General features: G+C 62.0%; 1 protein-coding gene across 14 annotated transcripts in view; it reads left to right on the top strand.

Moving 5' to 3' along the window:
• The window catches only part of UNC13A (unc-13 homolog A), a 91,441-nt gene that overhangs the window by 24,276 nt on the left and 50,801 nt on the right, over positions 1-16,364 (top strand). For 3 of the 14 annotated variants that reach the window (XM_064636983.1, XM_064636975.1, XM_064636974.1), the window contains 17 exons: positions 109-235; positions 315-411; positions 532-675; positions 1,849-1,932; positions 2,219-2,296; positions 2,577-2,665; positions 2,779-2,931; positions 3,081-3,204; positions 6,383-6,421; positions 7,444-7,473; positions 8,626-8,682; positions 8,891-8,971; positions 9,064-9,211; positions 10,320-10,376; positions 11,680-11,772; positions 11,843-12,002; positions 12,577-14,461. In XM_064636983.1, coding sequence (XP_064493053.1) covers positions 109-235; positions 315-411; positions 532-675; positions 1,849-1,932; positions 2,219-2,296; positions 2,577-2,665; positions 2,779-2,931; positions 3,081-3,204; positions 6,383-6,421; positions 7,444-7,473; positions 8,626-8,682; positions 8,891-8,971; positions 9,064-9,211; positions 10,320-10,376; positions 11,680-11,772; positions 11,843-12,002; positions 12,577-12,865 — 1,850 coding nt within the window. In that variant the 3' untranslated portion in view covers positions 12,866-14,461. Of the gene's footprint in view, positions 1-108; positions 236-314; positions 412-531; positions 676-1,848; positions 1,933-2,218; positions 2,297-2,576; positions 2,666-2,778; positions 2,932-3,080; positions 3,205-4,665; positions 6,358-6,382; positions 6,422-7,443; positions 7,474-8,625; positions 8,683-8,890; positions 8,972-9,063; positions 9,212-10,319; positions 10,377-11,679; positions 11,773-11,842; positions 12,003-12,576; positions 14,462-16,364 lie in introns of those variants that run through there. The other 11 variants (XM_064636986.1, XM_064636979.1, XM_064636977.1 and 8 more) reach the window with 6 other exon arrangements.

The raw sequence follows: 16,364 nt of genomic DNA, 5'->3' as shown, positions 1-16,364 counted from the left end.
GAAGCATTTCCACCTTCCCCCTGTTAACCCGGCATCCCTGGAGCTGCCCCCGGGGAGCTTCCCCCCAGGCTTGGGGCTCGAGTGACCCCCACACCCTTCCCTGTGCAGAGCATGAGAAGCACCGGCTGTGCAAGAGTGCAGACTACATGAACCTGCACTTCAAGGTGAAGTGGCTGTACAACGAGTACGTCACCGAGCTGCCCTCCTTCAAGACCCGTGTGCCCGAGTACCCCGCGTGAGTGCAGCCCTGGGGGCAGGGGGGGGCTGGCACCTTGGGGGCTGGAGACCTCACCACAGGTGGGTTTCCCTTCCAGCTGGTTCGAGCCCTTCGTTATCCAGTGGCTGGATGAGAACGAAGAGGTGTCGCGGGATTTCCTGCACGGAGCGCTGGAGCGGGACAAGAAGGACGGGGTAGGAATGGCTGGAGCTGCAGTCGGGGGCCAGGGGGCTTGTTCTTTGATGCCAAGCGTGTCTTCACGGGGCCAAAATCTCGTCCCTGCCTCTTGCTGACACCGCCTCTCGCTCCCACAGTTCCAGCAGACGTCAGAGCACGCCCTCTTCTCCTGCTCCGTGGTGGATGTCTTCTCCCAGCTCAACCAGAGCTTCGAGATCATCAAGAAACTGGAGTGCCCCGACCCTCAAATTGTTGGGCACTACATGCGGAGGTTTGCCAAGGTGGGTGGCTTGGTGGGGGTCATCAGCACCTCTGGGATCTGGGACCCCAGTCCCAGCCCTGCCCAGGGCTCCTGGGCTCTCTGTACCACCTCCATCCAGCTTTGGCAGGGGCACAGGGCACAGAATGTGCTCTCTCTGACAGCCAATGTGCCACCAACATGCCCTGGAACACTCTCAGCTTTTCTAGCACAGAAGATTAATTAATGAATAGCTAATTAATGAGTTATTTGGTTAATTAATATAGATTAATTAAAACTGGCTTGCTGCAATGTATGAGGGAGTTACATGCAGGTTTGGTGTGCTGGTGATGGAGCTGCCCATGGAGACCAGATGTGCTGGATCTGGCTTCCAGTGGCTGTGTCCATGTGGCTCCTGGCACATGAACATGAGCCAGGTGTGCCCATGTGGCCAAGAAGGCCAAGGGCACCTGGCTTGTACCAGCCACAGTGTGTCCAGCAGGGCCAGGGCAGTGACTGTCCCCATGTGCTGGCACTGCTGAGGTTCTTCCTCAAATCCTGGGGTCAGTTTTGGACCCCTCAGGACAAGAAGGACATTGAGGGGCTGGAGAGTGTCCAGGGAAGGGAACAGAGCTGGGGAAGGGGCTGGAGCAGCAGGAGCAGCTGAGGGGGCTCAGCCTGGAGAAAAGGAGGTTCAGGGGGGACCTTCTTGCTCTCTATAACTCCCTGACAGGAGGGGGGAGCTGTGGGGGGGTCAATCTGGTCCCTTCTCTTCTCCCAGGTAGCAAGTGATAGGGCAAGGGAAGATGGCCTCAAGTTGCACCAGAGGAGGTTCAGGTTGGATATTGGGAAAATTTCTTCACTGAAAGGGTTGTAAAGCACTGGCACAGGCTGCCCAGGGCAGTGGTGGAGTCACCATCCCTAGGAGTGTTCAAAACTGTGGATGTGGTGCTTGAGGATGTGGTTTAGTGGTGAACATGGCAGTGATGCTGGATTGATGGTTGGACTTGATGACCTTGAAGGGCTTTTCCAGCCTTAACAATTCTGTAATTCTATGGGGCCAGAGGGTGGGGGGGCCAGAGGGTGAGGGGATCTCAGGGTTTTATCCAGACCTGGAGTTGTTTCACTGCTGTGGGACTGATGGTTTCCTTCTCTCCCTCCTTCCCCATCCCTGCTGCTGTCTGGGTGCCTTGGCTGCTGCCCTGTTTGGCTGCAGACCATCAGCAATGTGCTGCTCCAGTACGCCGAGATCATCTCCAAGGATTTTGCCTCGTACTGCTCCAAGGAGAAGGAGAAAGTGGTGACGTATCTCCCCTCTGCTTGTCAGCTGCCTGGTGCTGCTGGGCAGGACTGTACCCACACAGTGACCCCAGCTGTCCCCTCAGCCCCAGAGTGGGTCCCCCTGACGTGGTCCTGCCCTTGGTCCCTTCCTGGCAGTCCCTGACGTGCTGCCAGGGTGTGCCATCACTCTGTGCTATCACTGTCCTTGTGTCCCCCAGTGCAAGGTGGGAGGGTCCTGGGGCCATGGGCAGCTGTCCCAGCCATGTTTGTTGGTGCTGATTCTCCTCTCCATCCCACCCCTCCAGCCCTGCATTCTGATGAACAACATTCAGCAGCTCCGTGTCCAGCTGGAGAAAATGTTTGAAGCCATGGGTGGAAAGGAGGTGCGTATTGAGGGGCTCCAGGAGAGACCCCTGTGGAGGGGCAGGATGATATCCTTCCCCCCAGAGGCAGCCCCTTCCCTGGTTCCCCAGTGCTGGGAGCAGACCCCAGTTCCTCACTCCTGTGTGGGATCACACTGTGCCACCCCATGGCACCCAGCTCTGCCACCATGTCAGACTGGGATGGGCTTCACTCTGCCCAGGGGCACATGTGGGGTGCAGAGACCCCCACTAAGGCTGGTCCAGGGTTCCTGTCAACTTCTCCAACCTGTCCCTCCTCCAGCTGGACACAGAAGCCAGTGATATCCTCAAGGAACTGCAGGTGAAGCTCAATAACGTCCTGGATGATCTGAGCCGAGTCTTTGCCACCAGGTACCCCTGGGGGGAGAGGGCACGGGTAGGGGGCCATGGGGAGGTGTGGGGGTCCAGGAGCTGTGGCTGGGGGCTCTGTGGGAGTTGTTGAGCCTGTGTGTTGTGGCCCCCAGTTTCCAGCCACACATCGAGGAGTGTGTGAAGCAGATGGGGGACATCCTGGGCCAGGTGAAGGGCACCGGCAACGTCCCCGCCAGCACCTGCAGCAGCGTCGCGCAGGACGCCGACAACGTCCTGCAGCCCATCATGGACCTCCTGGACAGCAAGTGAGTGTGGGGGGCTACAGGGACCCCCACCCTCCCCAGCGCCCCTCCTGACCTGCTCCAGGAGTGTGGGGGACCTGCAGGGTCGGGGTGACCGGGAAGAGTTGATGTGGAGCACTGTGGGGTCCTCCAGCCCTGTCTCCTCTCCACAGCCTGACGCTCTTCGCCAAGATCTGTGAGAAGACGGTGCTGAAGCGGGTGCTGAAGGAGCTCTGGAAGCTGGTGATGAACACCATGGAGAAGACCATCGTCCTGCCCCCGCTCACGGACCAGACGGTGAGTGATGGGGACGGGGAGCAGGGACCCTGAGACACTGGTGACTCACTGGGGCCAGTGTGGGACATTGCTGGCCAGGGGGCCCTCACTGGCTGCTGAGGGCACTTTGTGGGCCTCCTCAGACTTGTACCCAGCTCCTGGCCAGGGAAGGGATGGAAGAGAGAAAGGTGCCCCAGGTGCCAGTGCAGCCCAGCAGCCTCTTGGCTGGCTTTGCCAAAGGACCTTCCTGCCACCTCCGTTGTGGCACCAAGAGGGAACACTGGTCCTTTCCTCTCCATCCTTTCCTCAGAGCTGGGGCAGTGTCCCATCAGCACTGGCTGTGGGCACGGTCTCTGCCAGGAGGTGAATCCAGAGGCTCCTGGAGTGTGAGGAGCCACTACCTGTCAGCCTTACTGTGGGGCTGGGGGGTTTCACAGAGCTGGGGATGCTGTGGGGATAGGGGTCACGTCCCCCAGCAGAGCTGGACTCTTCCTTGCCCCTGGGGGCTCTAAGGGAGCAAAGCAAACCCAGGGAATGGTGCCTCCTGAGAGGGAGGTTCCTACAGGCTCTGAGGCTCCGTGTCACATTGCTGTTTGTGTGCCCCAGACTGCATCTTGAGGCTTCCTGGGGTGGTTCTCTCGAGGTCAGGCAGGGAAGGGTGACACCAAGGGCTCTGACCCAGCCACACACCTGTCCCTGTCACTCTTTGGTGGCTTTTTTCACTGTTGCAAAGCTGGGCTCAGGCTCTTCCTTGGAGTTTCTGGAGCCACCAGCCTTTCTGTCAGCTCTCTGGGGCTGTGGGACTGCTGTGCTGTGTCTGGGAGGGAGGGTGCAGTGGTGACCTGTCAGCCCTCAGTGGTGCCACCTCACTGGCACCTTGTCACAGCCCAGAGCCTGGCTCAGGTCAGCCCCATATCACTCCTGGCTGGGGCAACACATCCTTGGCCAAATGGTGTCACTGCCTCATCCCAGTCCCCATCCCAGTCCCTTCCCAGCTGTGTTCTGGAGGCCATGGGCCCTGTGCTGAGAGCAGAGAAGGGGGCATGGACATGTGGCTCTGTTGGGTGATTTTCCTGAGAGATGTCAGGAGACCTTGGAGGAAGCCATGCTGGGGCTGGTCCCTAGGGCAGGGGACAGCCTGCCCAAGTGGCCCTGGGGGTACCTGGTGGCTTGGGGGTACCTGTCAGGGCTGAGTGTCGAGTGGGGGTACCTGGAGTGGAGCCCCCCTGGGGCAAAGCCCCCTCCCCACATTCAGGAGGGCCTGGAGAGATGGGGATGGGGCCCCTGTGGGGGCTGTGGAGACGTGATGTGGTGGCAGTGCTGTTGCACCTCAGATGGGGGACACCCCTGGCTCTGGCAGGGGTGGGGGGCACCCAGGGCTTGCTGTGGGGCAGCAGGGACTGGGGAGGATGGAGGAGGAGGGGGCCGACACTCACATCACGGTTGTTCTCTCCAATTGCTCCTCTCGCCTCTCAATGGCAGATGATTGTAAGTACGGCAGCTCCCTGTCTGTCTGTCTGTCTGTCCGCTCTGTGTCGGTCCTGGCCTCGCCGGTTTTTGTCTTGTGTGGCTGCCCTTGCCCTGCCCACAACCCTCCTTCGGCTCCTGACCTGGTCCAGCTCCGTGGTCCCCATCCCCATGCTGCCCACCTGGCACTGGCTCCTGGCCGGCACTTGCCAGTGGGTGGGAAGGTCTTGGACAGACTCGCAGAGCCGGGGTGTGGGGAGGCACAGGGGCAGTGATGGGGTGGGAGGGGATGGTGATGGGCAGTGCCACGGAACAGGGACAGCCGAGCCCGGGCTGATCCCGTCTTGCTCTGTGCTCGGGGCAGGAAGGCCGCTGGAGGCACGAGCAGGGAGTGGTGTGTGCCGGGAGTCAGGGCTGCTCTTCCTTCCCCTCATGCCTCAGTTTCCCCTCGAGGCCCTGGCTGGGGTCTGGCTGTGGTGGGGTGAGGGCAGAGGAGGATCTTGGTGGTCCCTGCCCAGGTGCTCGGTGGTGGGTCAGGCTGCTGGCACGAGTTGTGGGGCTCCTTCCCTGCCCAGGATATGACCCTGGGAGCCTGGACTCCCAGTTCCCTCCTCGGCATCGCTGCTGGGTCCTTGCATGGCTTTGACTGAGCAGTTTCCTTCTGTCCTCTTCTGACCAGTCTGTGGCCATGGGCAAGGGAAAGGCAATTCCATCCCCAGTCCTGCCCCCAGCCCTGCTGTGACTCAGGCACCTGTACAGGAAGAGCAGTGGGGTTGGGAGCCAGTGGTTGGGTGCTGGTGCCAGTTCCTGAGGGGGCAGATACTCCCTTGCTGTCCCCCAACACCTTTTGTGTCCAACAGCAGCATTTGGAGAGGCCCTGGGGGCAGCCTGGGGCTGAGCCTCCCCTCAGACCTCGTGGGGACCCAATGTCCCAGCCTTGCTGAGGCTGTGGGGGATGGGATAGGGTCAGCTCTGTGTACCAGCTCCTCTTGTTCACCCGTGACCCTGGGCCAGGGCCAGAGCCCCTTCTGGCAGCCCTGCTTGGCCCTACCTCTGCTGCTTGTGCCTCTTGAGGCTTCCCAGCCAGCTGACTCCCTGCTCCCACCTCCTGATTCTGACGTGCCCCAGCCCACCCTGAGACCCCCCCATGGCACTGCTGCCTCATCTCTCACCGTTTCTCTTGCCTGGGCCAGTGTGGGGTTGTCAGTGGGCCCAGCCCTGCACAGACCAGTGCTCTGTGGACCAAACCCAAACCTAGCTCCCCTCCCTGCTCCCTTCCCAGTGCTGGGAGCACCTGCCAGAGCTGGAGCAGGATGTGGGGGCACCAGAGCCTGCCCACACACAGCTGGCCCCTGCCCCTCTGTATCCCACTGAGGACCATCCCTTGGGGGCTCAGCACCTCTGTATCCCGGCAGGGACCAGCTCCACAGTGTGGGGACCAGTTCTCCAGCAGTGCAACATCCTGTATTCCAGTGGGGACCAGTTGGTCCAGCATCCCAATGACACCAGTCCCTCACTGATTCTCCCAGTGGGGACCAGTGCCCCATATCCCAGTATCCCAGTGGGTCCCACCAGGGCCCAATCCCCCCACTGGCTGTTTTTTAGGAGCTCGGGATGTCTCTGCCACCAGCTTGTGGCCACGCCCTGTGCCCAGCCTTGCCCTGTCCCCCCCTGTGTCCTGTGCCACGCTGTCCCCCCACCCCACACTCAACCTCTGACGTTGCTTCTACAGGGCACGCTCTTGAGAAAACATGGCAAGGGGACAGAGAAGGTAAATAGCTGTGGGCTCCGTGTGTGTCACCGCCCCGGGGCCACACCCGTGGCCTCACAGCCGCCTGCTGTGGAGGTCCAGGCTTGTCTGTGCTTCCTCTGTCGTGCTGTCTGGATGTGGTGTCGTGGTGGGGTGTGCTGTGTTGTGTGCAGGTGGGGGACAGTCACCTGTTCTGTGTCACCCAGGGTAGGGAACGGGTGCTGTGTGGTGTTTGCCCCCATGGGGGGGACATGGGGTGTCACCCATCCCTGTGATGGGGATGTGGGGCGTCACCCATCCCCACAGGGGACATGTGGGGTGTCACCCATCCCCCTGGGGGACACTGCCCCACAGTCCTCAGCACCCTCCACCTGCCTGGCTGGGATAGTGAGGGGATGGGGTCCTCAGCATGGGGGGCTCAGGAAGAGAGGACCCCCAATGCTGGGCCATGCTGGGCTCACTGGGGGCCCTGGGGCTGCTGAGATCCCCTGGATCTCTGAGCTTGCTCCCCCCTCCTGCTCAGGGGGGCCCATCAGGGCTTGCTGAGCCCCCAGCCTTGCCCCAAGGGCTTTCTCCAGCATGTGGGCTCTTGCCCTATCTGGGGGCTCCTCACCACGGGGTGGGGGCCCAGCACTGCCCCCCCAGACTGCCTGCTTCCCAAATCCTGGGTCTTGGGAAGAGCTATGCCAGCATTTGTCTGGGCAGTGCCTGCAGCTCCCCCTCCTCTCCTGGGGGACACTGGCTCCTGCCCAGTGTGCTGAGTGTGCTGGGAGAGCTGATTCCCTCTGATTTCCCAGCCCCAGGCAATGTGGGGAGCAAACCTGCCCTCCCCACCAGGAGAAACCTGGCACACTCATCACCAGCCCGGGGCTGAGCCTTTGCAGGAGTGAACTGGTGCCAAAGCAGTGGCACCAGCGGAGAGCTGGGCACAGCCAGAGGAGAGCACAGGGCCAGAGCCCAGGGCCGGGGGATGTGGGGGGCCTGGAGCTGCGGCTCAGAGCTGCTGGGGCCACCAGTAACTGTCCCTTGCTGTTCTCTTCCAGAGCAGGGTGAAGCTGCCCAGTCACACTGAAGTAAGGACATGGCTCTTCTGCTCCCCACTTGGCACTGCTCCCTCCTCTCGCCTCCTCCCTGTCCCTTGTCCCCTGCGCTCTGGCTTGGGGGGCCCCAGCTCAGAACAGTGTCCTGTTGTGCTCTGTTTGGGGGACACCAGTGTCCCCAGCTCCCAGCCCATCTGCCAACTGGGGGAGATGGGGACATCGAGGGTGGGATTAATGGGACAGAACTGGGCGGGCGGGGGAGTGGGCACAAAGGGTTCATGGGAGGGGGTGAAAAATGAGGGCACAGAGGGGGCTGACCCCTGCAGGTGGTGCTGGATAGTGAGAGATGGCGGGATTGCTTTGTTGAGAAGGACTGGAGCTACTGGTGCCGGGAGAGGGAAGGTGGTGGGAATCACTAGGCTCCAGTTTAACCAGTTGCATTTGCACACTGGAGGAGTTGAGAAGGGGAGCTTGTGCTCAGCCTCGTAAGGGGTGCCAGCCCAGGGAGGTGAGCAGGATCTCTTGTGAGCAGCCCGTGCCACGGGGCTGCCACAGCAGTGGGTCCCATGGGATGACTTCTGGCCCCTGCCACGGTGGGGGCACAGGGCAGGCGAAGGCAGCCTGGTTCCCTGGGTTCCCTGGGGTGCCCAGGGGCTGGGAGCCTCTCTGGGACTGGGCATGGGTCCGGGTGTCAGGGGGGTGTGTGCTGGCTGCCAGCACTGCAGGGTACAGGCTGTGTCCTCCCCGTGCCCGCTGTCCCCTGCACTCGCTCTCTGCTCCCGCCATGTCCGGTGTCCGTGCGGTCGGTGCCGTGCCCTGCCAGGCTCTGCTGGCTGCAGAAGCAGGTGCTTGGATCACAGGGAGCAGGATGGAACCCTTGGGCCAAGCTTCTTGTGCTGAGCAGAGCATGAGGACCCTGATGCCAGCGTGATGTCCTGTCCTGTGGTCCCCAGGCCCCCAGCCTGTGCTGAGAACTCAGGCTGAGAAGGGGCTGCCAGTCCTGTGTCACCTTTCTGGCCTGAGTGGTGGCACCTGAGGCTCTCCAAGGAGCACTGGCCGGTCCCCTGGAGCCTGGGGGAGCCCCTGGAGCTGCAAGAAACTTCTGGCACGACGTGCCCAGCCTGGCCATGGCACTCCCAGCCCGGCTGCTCACGGGAGCTGTCCCTGTCTCTTTGCTCTCTGCAGGGCACCCAGATGATTTTCAACGCAGCCAAGGAGCTGGGGCAGCTCTCCAAGCTGAAGGTGAGGGTTGGGGGGCTGGGCTGGGGGTCTCCAAGCTGAAGGTGAGGGCTGGGCTGGGGGAGCTGGGTTCCTCTCCGTGCTGGGTGGCACCGTGCAGGCTGGCAGTGCCACTGCTGCAAGGGCCCTTCCAGTGCCCACTTGCTGATATGTCTGGCATGGGGGAGCGGGGTCCTGGTGCTGTGCTGAGAGCAGGATTCATGCCCCCCAGGACCACATGGTGCGGGAGGAAGCCAAGAGCCTGACCCCGAAGCAGTGTGCCGTGGTGGAGCTGGCACTGGACACCATCAAGGTGAGGACACTGGAGGGCTCAGGGTGCCCCCAGGGCTCTGACCCTGAGGCACAGCAGAAGCACTGAGCATCCTGAGCCATCTCCCCCTCCAGCAATACTTCCACGCCGGCGGGGTGGGGCTGAAGAAGACGTTCCTGGAGAAGAGCCCGGACCTGCAGTCTCTGCGCTATGCCCTGTCCCTCTACACCCAGGCCACGGACCTGCTCATCAAAACCTTCGTGCAGACCCAGTCCTCGCAGGGTAGGACACACTGCCCTGCCCCACATGGGCCCACAGCCCCCCCCACAGGCTCGGCTGCCCCAAGGCCTGGGCCCTGCTTTGCCTCTGTCCCAGCGGGGTCCCAGCCAGGCCCACAGCAGGGGCAGGGATGGGTGGGAAGGGAAGGGCTTTTCCTCCCATGGTTTGCAGGTGAACTGGGGCCATGGGTGCCCTGTGGCAGCCTGGCACTCCCCAGTCTCCACCAGCAAAAGGAGTGTGTCCCCAGTGCCAGGGCGTGGCTGGGCTGGCACAGAAATGGGGCCTGTGGGTGGGGGGAAGGTCACCCTCTGGCCAGGTGCCACGGTGTTTGTCCCCTTGGATGGCCCCTGTCACCAAGCACAGACCAATCACAGGGTCCACTGGATCCAGATGCTGTGCCAGGGCCTGTCCTGGGCACTCTGGGTACCCACCCCCCCCGATTTGGCATCTGGGGTGCCAGGTGTATCTCCCCGTCCCTATCCTGCGTGGTGCAGGTTGCTGGGCACCCTCCAGGGCAGAATCACCCCTCAGCTCTAAACACTGCCCTTTATTTTGTCCCTTGGCTGCTTGAGGAGGGGCCTGAGATGCTCGGTGGTGGTCAGAGGCCACCGCAGAGTGCCCCAGCCAGGCTTGTCTGCGTCCTCGGGGAGTGGGACGTGCGTTTGCTGTCCGTGAGTCTCCTGCAAAGGACGTCTGTCCTGTCTGTGCCTCCTGTACCAGCCATGTTGGGGGCGTGGGGTTGGGTCTGGTGGGTGCCAGCACCCCTGGGTGTAACCTGGCCCCAGGAGCCCCGGGCTCGGAGCTGGGGGGTGCCTGGCACTCCTGTGTCGCTGCAGTGTTGTCCGGGTGCTTGGCCGTCCGTCTGTCTGCGAGATCTGATCTCTCTTTCTCTCTCTTTGTTTTCTCCCCCCTCCCTCACTGTTCCTGTTCCCCATGCACATCATCTCCTCCCTTCTCCCTTCTTCTTCATCTCCTCCCTCCTCTCTTCTTCATCTCCTCCCTCCTCTCTTCTTCTTCATCTCCTCCCTCCTCTCTTGGTTTTCATCTCCTTCCTCCTCTCTTTGTGGACTCCGTGCTGTGTCTCTGTCTCTTTCTCTCTCCTTCCCACTAGTTCATGGTGGGAAAGGGATTAGGTTTACCCTTAGTGAAGAGATTTATCCTGAGAAGGGTACGTGTGCTACTCGCCCGCCCCTGCCCCTGCCTGCTGCCGGCCTGGGCTAGTAACAGTCCCCAGCCCAGCATCCCTGGCCTTGGGGACCCCCAATGCGGGCAGAGCCGGAGCCCACCACCCCCAGACTCCCGCTCCCAGGGCCGCTTTGGGGTGAATTTGGAGGAAACTGTGCTCAGCCACATTGGCCACCCGCAGAGCGGGTTGGGGGCTGTCCCCATGGCAATGGGGGTGTCTGTCTGCACACTCTGGGCTCCCCACATTGTCCCCAGTGCTGCCGCCTGGGGGGGGTGGGCACCCACCATGACCTCCCCTGGGGACATGTGGCCTGAGGGGGGGCCGTGCCACGTCCCTGTCCCCCTCCTGCCCACCCTGCTGCCAGAAGGACCATTACTAGCCTTGCTCCGGCGCGCTCCGTGTGCGGAATCAGCCCGACCCCACGGGCCCCGCTTGGCCTCCATCACACCCCGCCAGGGGGGCCGGGACTGCACCCCCTGCTTGGCCTCCCATGCCCAGACACCCCCTGCCCACCCTCCATCGCCTCCATTCCGGCTCAGCATGTGGCTCCGGGTGCCAGGGGGGATGGACAGGACTGTGCCATCGCCAGCCTCCACCCCGACCTGGCACCCTCAGTAACACGTGGGGACGTGTCCTCCTTCCACTGGTATTCCCGTCCTGGGAGCTTTCTGCTGAGCCCTGTTTGATCTCCGTGGCCCCGTGGGACCCACAGAGCCTGTCCCTCTGCCTTGCCCCCCCTCCTTCACCCGTGGGTGCATGCACAGCTCTCGGGGGGGATGGGGTGGGCTGAGCTGTTGGTCGCAGGTCACCCCACTTCCCCAGGCTTGGGGACCCCAGGGCTTGACGTGGTCTCTGGCATGGAGGGGTATGAGGAGCAGGGCAGCCTTGAGACCCTGGTAGGGCCATGGATGCCCTGATGGGGTCCCTCCTGCCTGGTGCTGTGCCCATGGCACTGTCCTCCCTCTGTGCCCAGAGCAGGGGGAGCTGGACCACTGTCCTCTGCCCCATCCCAGCCAGGCCCCTCAGCCCTGCCTGGGCAAGGGGGGTTCGGTGGACCCTGTGGACTTGGCAGAGTCAGCCTGGTGCCGGGGATGTCCTGCCATGTCCACACATCCACACTGCTGTGCCCACAACCAGTGGCATAGGCCACTTTGGGACAAACCCCACTGCCCACCCCTTACTGCCCCGTGGTGGGTGACCTGCCTCCTCCAGTGGGGTTGGTGGTGGGCAGGGGACGTCAGGGACACCTTGAAGCCGGGCACTCACATCTCCCTGTGTCACGCAGGCTCTGGTGTGGAGGACCCTGTTGGGGAGGTGTCGATCCACGTGGAGCTCATCACCCACCCTGGCACTGGCGAGCACAAAGTCACCGTCAAAGGTGGGTTCTGCTGGCCAGGGGGCTGGCAGGTGACAGTGCCCCCTGAGCCTCACCTGTTCCCTCCCCGCAGTGGTGGCTGCAAATGACCTCAAGTGGCAGACGTCGGGCATCTTCCGGCCCTTCATCGAGGTCAACATCATCGGGCCCCACCTCAGCGACAAGAAGAGGAAATTCGCCACCAAATCCAAGAACAACAGCTGGGCCCCCAAGTACAACGAGAGCTTCCAGTTGTGAGTGGCACCGCGGGCTGGGGGTGTGGGGACAGGCTGGGGGATGTGTCTCCAGCACGTGAGGACCTCCTGGGGTTTGCCAGTGAGTTTGCTCATCCCTCCCCCCAGGATGTTTTAGGTGTTTCCTCATTGGTAGAAGCGTTGCCCAAAATTGGAGAAATAATTCTCTGAACCATTTTGAGTATAGAAAGGTAGAAAGCACTTCTTTAATTGTGGTGCCTTTAGTGCACAGAATGTGTTGCACACCCACAGTATAGGGTGTGCAATAGACTACCATCTAATTATAGTATTTGGATGTTTCCTCACTAGTTACACTCAGCCCCAAAACTGCCCATCCCATCACCCCACCCTCACCACACCTCCTGAATTTGAGTTGGTGGTCCCAAAAAGACCACCCTTTTCCCCCAATCCTCGTCGTCTCTGTCCCTCTTGGAACAGCACTTGAAGCAGGGAGTGGGGGAAAGGAAAAGAGGAAAAGGCTTCTTTTGGGCAGTGGGGAGGCAGCAGAGCCGGGGAAGGATGGAAGTGTGACCTCCCCCCCGTGCCAACCCTGCCCATCCCTTGCCCTCCCCAGCACGCTGGGCACGGAGACGGGCCCGGAGTGCTACGAGCTGCAGGTGTGTGTGAAGGATTACTGCTTCGCCCGCGAGGACCGCACCGTGGGCATCGCCGTGCTGCAGCTGCGGGACATCCTGCAGCGCCCCGGCTGTGCCTGCTGGCTGCCCCTGGGCCGCCGCATCCACATGGACGACACCGGGCTCACCGTGCTCCGCATCCTGTCCCAGCGCAACAACGACGACGTGGCCAAGGAGTTCGTCAAGCTCAAGTCGGACACGCGCTCGGCCGAGGAGGGCAGCAGTTAAACTCCTCTTGCCCCCCCGCCCGGCCCTCATCCCCCCCTCCGCTCCTGGCCCCCTCAGAGCCCCCTCCAGCCGTGTATAAGCCATAAGAGTGGCCACAGAGGAGTCGCCGTGCTGGCCCTGGGGAGGGGGTGATGTGGCTGCAGTGACAGACCCTCCCCTCCCTCCCCGGCCACGCTGGCTGGGTGACAGCAGTGCCGGGCACAGCCAGGCCCCCATCCCACCCTGCAGGAAGGTGCTGGGGCTGGGGGGGCTGCAGGGAAGGGCTGGACCCCAGCCTGGGTGATGGGACCAATCTGCCCTTCCCCAGCCTGTCTGAGGTGGAGGAACCCCACTGGCCCATTCCTGAACCTGCACTGTCACATCCAGCCCCAAACCTCACTGAGTGACACAAGGAAAGGGTTGGGGGATGTGTGGGGGTGTGTGGGGGGTGTGAGGGGCTGTGTGTGTGTGTGTGTGTGTCTCATCCCACCCGGGGGTGTTGCTGAGTGGCTGGCACAGCGTGATGGCCCCTTGTCCCCATCCCTGAGCGGCCCCTTGTCCCCATCCCTGAGCGTTGTGACGTGCCCTGAGGGGCAGGGCAGCTCCCACCCCGAGCACCTGTACATATGTAAATACCTGTACATACAGGGCAGCCGGCCAGGCTGTGTCCTGCACCCGGAAGGGCTATTGGGGCTGTTGGGTTGGCAGGTGCAGCCCCCACGTGCCCTGCACAGGGTGCCCTCCCTGGCTGGCAGAGGCATCACCGGGGCCGGGAGCAGCAGGGAGCAGCCCCCGGCCCATATCCTGTCTTCCCTGCCTTGCTGCCACCACGGGCTGCCCCACTGCCTCCCACAAGGTGCCAGGGCTTGGGGGGGCAAGGGCTGGGGGCACCAGAGCAGAGGGACCTATCCCCCTTTGCTCTGGCCAGTGGGGACCAGCGTCCCTGTGCAGGGCAGCCCACGGGACCTCCTTGGCGCAAGCAAGACCCTTCCCACCCCACCCCAGAGGACCCCTCCCTCCAGTTCCCCATTAAGCACCAGTTCTGTCCCACCCCAGTTCCCCAGTAAGCACCATTTCTGTGTGGTAAGTGGTGTGTGCATGTCTCGTGCGAGTGCCTGGGAGGTCAGGGTGTGTGGTGGTGGGGTGGCTACCCCAGCTGGCCAGTTTGCCCTGAGTACTGGGGCAGACAGAGGCCTGACGACCCCACAAGTCAATACAGCTCTCTCAGCCCCCTCCCACCCCAAAACAGGGTACCCCAACTGGCCCCCACGCTCCTTTTTCTAGAGGGTTTGCCTGGGACCAAAGGGTTTCGCTTTCCTCTCTCGTTTCTGTTCAATGTTTACACCCTTTTTCTACAGCTGCTCCTGCACAGCCAGGTTGGGGCTCAGCCCTGCACCCCTGGCCCTGTGCCCCCCTCCCCAAACTGTCCTGTTGGCATGTGATTGAACTGACCAATTCTGCTCCTGTAGCACAGTGTCACCGATGCCTGTGTGTCTGTCCCGCCGGCGGCGGCGGCTGCCATGGATGCATGACAGTGAGATGTTTTGCACTATTTTGAATTTTTTGGGCTCTGTAAAAATATTTTATTATAACTGACATTAAAAAGCACACCCTTCACTGCGGCTCCTGTTGAGATGTGGAGAGGGGGCAGGCACCTGGGGGCTTTCCAGACCCTCTCCCAAGAACATCCAACCCCAAAGATTGCCAGCTCTAAGGATCAGTAGCAGCATCCCTGAGACCTCTCAGCTTCCCGGAGGGTCTCTGCAGTGCACCCACCCTTTGCAAAGCCAAGACCATCAGGAAAGGGGTTAAATGGAATCACAGATCATAGAATCCCAAAATATCCTTAACTGGAATGGATCCCCTAGGAGTCCAACCTCTGGCCCTGCACAGACACCCCAACAATCCCACCCTGTCCCTCAGAGCGTTGTCCAAACGCTCCTGGAGCTCTGGCAGCCTTGGGGCCGTGCCCACTGCCCTGGGGAGCCTGGGCAGTGCCCCAGCACCCTCTGGGGGAAGAACCTTTCCCTGAGATCCATCCCAACCCCCCTGGCACAGCTCCAGCTGGTTCCCTCTGGTCCCAGAGAGCAGAGCTCAGTGCCTGCCCCTCCAGGGCCTGAAAAGTCATCCTGGTTTGCTGATTCTGCAGATTCAGGGAACTTGGCTGCAGCAAACATTTCCAGGTCTGCAGCGTGCAAAGCACATGTGCTAATGCATCACTAGAGTCAGTCAAGCAAGCATTGAACAGGCTGCAGGGGGAGAAGGAAGGGCTTAACTTTGGGTTTGCATCTAAGGAACTCTCACAGAATCCCAGAATGGTTTGGGTTGGAAGGGACCTTAAAGCTCATGTTGTTCCACCCCCTGCCATGGGCAGGGACACCTTCCACTGGCCCAGGTTGCTCCAAGCCCCGTCCAACCTGGCCTTGGACACTTCCAGGGCTGGGACATAGGGATCTCAGTCACTCCATGACAATGGATGGTGCAGAAATTCCAGCACCCTCCACAGGTTGTACATTCAGAGAGGAAAGGGCTGTGTTTCAAGGCTGCCCTGTGGCTGTGGGGACCATTTTTGATACAAAGCAGCACAAGGGAGAAGCCAGAGCCCATCCTTCTGCCTGCTCACAGCAGACGTGTCCTTACTGGGTTGAGCTGGGCTGACTCAGAGGATGAAGGCCAGGATCCAGGGCTGAGAGCAACCCGGTGAGTCTGGCAAGCTGCAGGACAGGCAGTGCCCCGGGGGTACCAAACCCTTTTCTCACCTGTGGCAAACACCCTGCAAGGTGCTGCACTGGCCAGGCCACAGGGCCCTGGGGGTCAGGGAGCCCTCTGAGCAGCCTCACCAGGGTGCAGCACCCACACCAGCACCCACACGGGGTGGGGAGCCCACGGCTGGACCCACCACCGGGCACACGCACCCCATGAGATGCCACCGACCCAGGTCCCAGCACGCTGGTGACCCAGGGGACACCCAAGCCACAGCACCTACAGCTTCCCAGGGTGCTGAGCCCCCAGACCCGCGGGCAGAGGTGAAGCCCCCCAGCAGCACCTCGGGCAGGACCCCGGGACCCCTCACCTGCACGTGGGGGTCCCCAACAGCCACAGAGCCCCCCGAGGCCACGGCGCAGCCCCCGCCCCTGCTGCCAACTCCCTCCCTCCCCCGCCTGCACCCATCGACGGCCGTTAATTGCCGCTAATTGGAGCGGGGTGTGTTCCGCCCCCCGCCCCTCTCCGCCCCCCAGCCCCTCCCCTGGCAGCTCCTGGGGATGCTGGGGCTGGTTTATCCCCCCGCTGGGGCACCCCCACGGCCCCCCGTGCAGGGCACCTCGAGACCCCCCTTTGGAACACGCCAAGAGTGCCCATAAGGGGCACCCCAAGACCCCATGAGGGACGTGCTCAAAAGCTTTATCAGGGACACCCCCCCACTACCCAGGACACCCCAAACTCTCTCCTGTGGAAAAATGTCCTCACTCGGCACCGTTTGTGGTGAATGAATTCAAGCGGGAGGGACCTTAAAGCCCGT

This window comes from Pseudopipra pipra, chromosome 27, assembly GCF_036250125.1.
Source record: "Pseudopipra pipra isolate bDixPip1 chromosome 27, bDixPip1.hap1, whole genome shotgun sequence".
Lineage (NCBI taxonomy): Eukaryota > Metazoa > Chordata > Aves > Passeriformes > Pipridae > Pseudopipra > Pseudopipra pipra.
Note: the sequence above shows the minus strand (reverse complement) of the source record. Positions and strands in the feature narration are given on the sequence as shown.